The sequence below is a fragment of the Pterocles gutturalis genome, unplaced genomic scaffold (genome assembly GCF_000699245.1).
Source record: "Pterocles gutturalis isolate BGI_N339 unplaced genomic scaffold, ASM69924v1 scaffold30647, whole genome shotgun sequence".
Classification (NCBI taxonomy): Eukaryota; Metazoa; Chordata; class Aves; order Pterocliformes; family Pteroclidae; genus Pterocles; species Pterocles gutturalis.
Genome location: NW_010113769.1, coordinates 18906 through 25755, shown reverse-complemented (window position 1 = coordinate 25755; position 6850 = coordinate 18906). Strand labels below are relative to the sequence as shown.

At 37.5% G+C, this 6850-nt stretch overlaps 1 protein-coding gene across 1 annotated transcript in view; it reads left to right on the top strand.

Annotated features, from left to right (window-relative positions):
• Positions 1-116: 116 nt before the first annotated feature.
• Positions 117-6850, top strand: part of CASC5 (cancer susceptibility candidate 5) — a gene marked incomplete at its 3' end in the record, with an annotated part of 22887 nt that continues 16153 nt past the window's right edge. The window contains exons 1-9 of the mRNA XM_010074625.1: positions 117-151; positions 670-709; positions 955-1014; positions 2285-2346; positions 2824-2879; positions 3349-3388; positions 4196-4233; positions 4553-4605; positions 6116-6754. Coding sequence (XP_010072927.1) covers positions 117-151; positions 670-709; positions 955-1014; positions 2285-2346; positions 2824-2879; positions 3349-3388; positions 4196-4233; positions 4553-4605; positions 6116-6754 — 1023 coding nt within the window. The remainder of the gene's footprint in view (positions 152-669; positions 710-954; positions 1015-2284; positions 2347-2823; positions 2880-3348; positions 3389-4195; positions 4234-4552; positions 4606-6115; positions 6755-6850) is intronic.

The window sequence follows — 6850 nt, the reverse complement described above, 5'->3', positions numbered from 1 at the left end:
AATGATAGCATCTAGGGCTAGTATCTATTGTGGTTGTATGCCATTTTCTTACTGAGGTTCATTAATATTTTTGGATTTCAGTACTGTATTTTATAGGAAAAGCACATCCTGCAGAAATGGACAAAATTTATGCAGACCCTAACATGGAAAAGTAAGTTGAAACCTTCTAAGAATTTTCTTGTGGTATAATATTACCATTTAAAGGCAAAATTTTCCTTAATGCCTGGAGCATCTCTTGAATGAAATATGTTTTCCATTGTGAAGAAGACGATCAGGGAGTTTCTTTGATCACGTGTATGAAAGCTCTGAGGAAATCTCACAGCAGCGGGCTGTCTGGAGTCTAACTGACCGTGGGGTCTGGGAGGCAATCTGAAGAAGACGATCAGGGAGTTTCTTTGATCATGTGTATGAAAGCTCTGAGGAAATCTCATAGCAGCGGGCTGACCGTGGGGTCTGGGAGGCAATCTACTGAATTGTCCAGAGCTTATTTTTGGAACCACTACTGGAATGAATGATCTATTCTAAGCAAGCCTGATTATTTAATTTCACACTTTTAAAAACAGTGAAGAAATCGATGTATTTACCTGAAAAACGTGGCAGTACTGTTCAAGAAATACATCTTGGTTCAAGTTTATGCCCTAATACCTGTTTCTGTTTTTTCCCTTCCAGTGATAATACAGAGCACTTCAGAGGGAAGCGACTGTCCTCTGTGAGTAGCTTAAGGCATTTCTCAAAATAAAACCATGTGAGTGAGTGAAGTAAAGAAAGGGGAGCCAGAAAGAGGAAATTATTTTCTTATCCCAGTTGAAGAAAAACATTCCAAAAGCAAAGAGCGAGCCTATTAGATTGATACGATTGACTGGGGCACTGGTGGCTCTTATAAATTCTTTCCAGCCAAGCAAATCAGTTCTTGTAGTTGGGGCTGATCTTCTTGGCTATTATATTTTCTTTTAGATTTTAAAGGCTCCACGAAATCCTCTGGATGATCTGGGAAATGGGAATGAACTGACGCAGGTAGGTCTATTAAGTCCTTTCTTGATGATGTTCTTAACTTGTCGCTGATTAAACTGTGTCACTAGAATAATGCAGGTATAAAAACTCTTGTAATAACTGTTAAGGAGGGTAATGTTTGGAGTGCTAAATATTGTAAGAAATCCATCGAGTTTTTGTTATACTTCTGTTTTACATCAGAGTATGTCCTCTATCAAAAAAAGTGGAATAAAGAGGGATTAATAGGCACAACTTACTTCTCCTGTGGTCCATTTGACTTGAAGTTTGGTCCACCAGTGTACAAACTGATACAGTCAGTAAGATGGTTTTACATCTGAAAAAACATCAGCCTCCCAATTTATTTAAAGTAAAAGCTAGCTACCTAGGGTGTGTTTTATGGACTAATGTTCTAGTTGCATCGTATATTTATATGATTGATCTGTTGCTGATTGCAGAACTTGAAAACTCATTTTTGGCATGTAAGGCTTTCAGTGAAAAAGCCTGTAATAATTTCTTCAGAATATGAAAAATGAGCCTGAAATATTCATGCACAGCACATCTAGATCAAAACTGAGCTGAGTATGACGAGTGGCTCACAATCTTCATTTAAACTTTACTACCTGTTAACAGCGCTGGGCAGTGCTGCTGGTGAGCGATATAAAGCTATCATATACAGTACTGTGACATGACTCATAGCTGCTTGTACTGCTGATGTGATTTTTTAAAAAATTAAGTATTTTACAGGCTTTGCTAGCCATGTGCATAGAACAGGCGGTGCCTGGTATGTTAATACTTTGTGTTTTCTTAAACAGCAAGCGTTCCACTGTCCTGAGACTGACTAGTTAGTTAGGGGGAAGTGTATTGCAGACAAGTGCACAGCAGTGGTGTGATGAATTAGCTTTCCAATATATGCAATATTGCAGCATTGCATACCTTGTAACGTTGCTTTGGTATCATCATCGAGTCAGTGACACCATCTAAGGAAAATGGTGACTTTGATTCTGTCGTGAATCCTTCCCTTTCTCCCATAAAGACAAACTATTATTACTATTTTTTTTCAGTCCTTGTAGCAGAAAACTAAAGAAAAAAAAATCCTGCAACTCTCTTGCTAAGCAACTACATATATTTTCCTTAGTATGCCAGACAATATGCCAGACAAAAATCCCTGTAACCGGTATTATTTTAGGGGAGCGTAGTTTTTTGTTTTTGTGTTTCCTGAAAAGCTATGCTTCTAATGGCTTATGGAATCGGAACAGTTCTCTGTATATCAAACTGTTGTGTTCTCTATCGTCAGGATATCAATATAGAAAAACGGAGGAAAAACTCTCGCCGTGTCAGCTTTGCAAACACCATAAAGTAAGTTTGATCTGAAGGATGCAGATCTACATCCTTTATTTGAGCATCAAATGCAGGCTATAGGTGATAATCTGGTACCCCCACAAATCGCTGTTTGCATATCTTTGTGAGTGTTCAGTAAAGGCAAACTGGTGTCTGTTGTTACATGGAGTTGATTTTGAGCCCTAAGAGAGCCGTTATTAATTTTCTCTTAATTAAAAAAAAATAAAAATCAGTGAATTTAATATAATTAGGAATTTTTGTTTCCCATTAAATTTTTTAGTGATTTCCATCTTAAGTACAATAATGGCATTTCCATAGAAAACATGGTTGGGTTCAGTAAGCTGTCTTTTCGTATATCATTTCAGAACATACCATGTGGAAAAGATTTACATTAGGGCTGATTTTTTTTTTTACTTTTTTTTTCTTTGCTTCAAAACAGATGGTCTTGTGTTTTTCAAAAACTGAGTGGGTTTGTGGGGTTGTTTTTTTTCTTAGCTGCAGAGTCTTCCACCAAGATCTTAAGAATAACACGTCAGAGACGGAAAGTACAGGTAAAATTCCTTTCAGTTCTCCTGATAGAATTCGCAGACTATTAGCAACAAGATTTTAGCCTGAATTTAAGAAGTCAGGCCTGACAGTCACAGGTGAGGAACAAAATGGTCAGCGGTTTATCATGGACTGGCTGAAAACCCATTAGTTACTGGTATTGTGGACCTTGTAGCTCAGAAAAGGAATTATTTTCTTCGACAAAATGCACCTAGAACAAAACCTGCCTTGGGGATTTAGATGGAAAGAAGGCTGAGCAGAATGGCATATTCACACTGTCAGAGATGATTCAGAAGGAATCTGAAAAGCTAATGCATTTTCAAGTACTGTGCTTCTCTGGGTTTTTGCCACGATAAGAAGGCACATTGAGAGTGAGGACTTCAGAACCTTATTTTCTGTGCAGTTTACTCTTGTCTTGGAAAGTTTAGATCATGCTTCTCACATTGTAATGTCTAATTCCCTTACTGTTTTTAGAGCGTGAAGCAGATACGAGGAATGATATCCTGCTTAATCAGTAAGTTTCAAAAAAATTCTCATGATTGTAGTGTTCTGTCATGCAAATAATTTCTTCACATGATGTGCAACCATCGAAGTACTACTGCTCAAAGGATTTATTCAGATATAAAACTGTGCAGTGCTTTTGGCTGGTGAAAGGAGGGATACAGCATAAAAAGCATATAACTGTGTTGGTCACTCACAAAAGATAGCGGTTTCTGAAAAATTGAACAACTATTGCTTGACATTCCTTCCTTCCAAACCAGATTGCTTGGGAATGTCTTCCAGGACAGACCTACCAGATTCCATATCTGACAGACATAGTCTTCGGTATTTATTAACAGAACTTTTTCCCTCAGAGGCAGATACAGTCTGTCCTCAAAGTTCTTGTTTAAATAAAACCTGATTATGGAATTTTTAAAATTAAAATGACCTGGCAAGTAAAGTAACAGATTTAGACAGTTCTGTGTGTGAAGGGGGATTTCTTACATTCTTCTCCAAAGAGAAAGGACTAACGAAATGTGGAACATCTGAGTTCAAAACAATGAAGTAATATTTTCTCTTTTTTTTACTTGTCATTGAGGAATTAAAATGCCATCTGTATGTCGAACAATGGCTTGTGGCACACTAAGATGAGAGAATCTCATAGGAAAATAAAGTTGCAACTCAAATTAGAATATATTAGAGGCATACAGGTAGTGTCAGGTGTCTGCTGCCCGGGCCTGTCTGAGCTAGGCAACAGAATTCTCGGCCTTTTCAGTACATTGCTGAAGCCTTCTCTTTTGAAATCTTTTAACAAACTATTTACCTAAACCACCTTTTGCAGAAATGAAGCACTTGAAGCTGTTCCGTGTGAGATCACTGGTGAGTCTGGAAGTAGATTTAATAACAAAATTACTATCTTTATTTGAAACTATTGATTCTGTTTGAATAATTTTAACTTTCTTACAACAGTCTCCCTGACTGAGACACCTATTGCAGGAGCAGGCTTGTCCCATAAAGCCATTACAAGCCTTGTGTTGTACGAGTAGCTCTTCCACTGAAAATATTTTTCAGGATATATTTGGGTTTAATTGTCCTTACCTAGTGGTATTTTTAAAACGTGCGCATAGGTCTTCAGCTTAGTGGATAAAATAAGAAGAAAATAGCACAACAAATGGAGTATTTCCTTTTCTTTTGACAGGGATGAACACTTTGCTTCATGCTCCTATCCAGGCATCGGTGCAGCAGACTGAGGTATGTGAAGGCTTTTATTTTTTTTGTTACTGAAAATATCAGTGTCCAAAGTATATTCCAATAATTTGTGTAGTAAAGACAAATAGTTTAATCAACTGCCTAAAAAATAAATCCTTGTATTCACATAACATTTTTCTGAAAGCTAATCTTGTATATTTTGAAGTATTTTCCTAATCTGATAGGCATTATACTGCAGTGGTGATACCCCTTGCTTCTGAAATGGCTTGCTGATTTTTCAGTATCAGAGCTAGTTCCTCCATTCTTTTCAATTCTTACCTGAGAAAATGCAAAGGAGCTTATGTTTCAGATAGGGCTGGTTATTTATTTTTTCACATGTATTACTCTCTGCTTGTGTATTTTTTTTGTCTGTGGGCAGAATGGATATGCACCAATGTACTCTCTGTTCCTGCTGTTAAAAAGCCTTAGATAAATTACGATGGTTAGCATGAAAAGGTAACCGAATTTCTTCAGGTGAATCAAGTGATAAACCACAACATTCTTAGCTAAGACCTTCGCAGGCGCGATGGCACAGAACTCCTGAGCTGTGTTACGCTTCAGTGATGATGTTATAGCATGTGGTAAACAAAGCAACGGTCCAAACAGCCTCCCTTCCTGCAATGGCTTCTGACTTTTATGTTGAGTCTAAAGATATGGCTTAAAAATATGTTAGCTCTTGTTAACGAATGTTAAGAACCAAACCAAACCAGTTCAAATCTAGTGTGGATGAGAAGATACGTACCACGAGGCCATAAAGGTCGGACTGAAGCTGTCTCTCCTTCTTTTGAGTAATGTATGTGGTTGTACATCCTCTAGGAGATTTAATTTCTTGCATTTATAAAATAGCATATGTAATTTGGAGTAAACATGAAGCTGTTCTTAATATATTCATTATATTTTATAAAATAGAGTATTATATCTTGTTATTAGCCATTTTTTTCCTACAGCTTTAAAGCTGTAAATCCTCTCTATTAAAGAGACTGAAATCTCCCTAGTCAGCAGTGGAAAAGTCTTTTGAAACTTCCAGCTTGGTGCTGCTGCTTTGGGGCGCACGCAGGATAAGCTGGGCAAGATTTTTACCTGCAGTTATGGGAGAAAAAAAAAAGGCGGAAACCACACTGTAGAGATCTAGAAAATACCGATCTGTGAGACTCAGTAACTGTTCCATGCTTACCCAGAGATGGCTAGATAGGAAGTCTTTGCCCAACAGCAAAACTGAAGCACATTCTTTCAAAAAAAGCTATTTAAGTATGATATGCTCTAATAATTATGTTGTCCTCCTTTCCCTGAATGTGTTATTGCTTATCGTGGGGGACTGAAATAAATATTTTTTTTTCCAAAAAGAAGATGTAAAGTTAGAGCTGTAACCTTAGGACTGCATTAGCTGCCTTTTGTTTTAAATAGCATAAACCATTGTATCATTTGTTTTAAGTGTCAGTAACTGTAATTTCTTGGGCTGTGGGCATGCACAAGAGAGTTTTTCTTTTTTTTCTTTTTTTTTTTTTTTTTTTAGTGGCATGATAGGCCTGACACCACCGTTATCTTTTCAGATGAAAATGAAATGGATATGACATCTAGTCACACTGCAGTGATTACACGTAACCTGCAAAACAATCAAGCTGACAAAACTGAGAAAATAGATATCGTCTCATTTCTGGCTGGGTTAAACTCTAACAATGAAAAGACAGAAATGAGCAAAGAATTTCATTTTTTCTCTGACCCTACAAACCATTCGTGCCCATCTTTTGAACAGAAGGAAGAAGCTATTCCCGTAAAAAAAATAAATTTCAATGAATTTTTGATGAGCATGAAGTCAAATGAAAAGGTCCTCAATCCTCCTGAGGGATCTGAAAAAGAGAATGTTTGTTTTGTCCCTTCGCAAGCCTCAGAAGGCCTGGCACGATCGTCAGTAGAATTTGTATGTTCCCGTGAACCGCTGGACACCTGCAATATAACAAAAATCTTTAGAGGGCAAGATGATGGAATGGAAATGACACAATGCCAGGCGGCTGAGGTTAAAGCTAGGTTTTCTGGTATTTGTGAAGCTCCACCAGAGCAGCTACTGCCTGTGGATGTTACTGAGGCGTTCGTAGATGATGGAATGGATATGACAACTAGTCACACTGCAAAAATGTCTTGTCCCTTCCCCAGTGTTGGGAATCAAAGTCTAAACTTCAGAAAGGATTTCCCATCCGCAGAATCAGATAATTCTATATTAAAGAGAGCATCCAATGAGCACTTAAGTGTT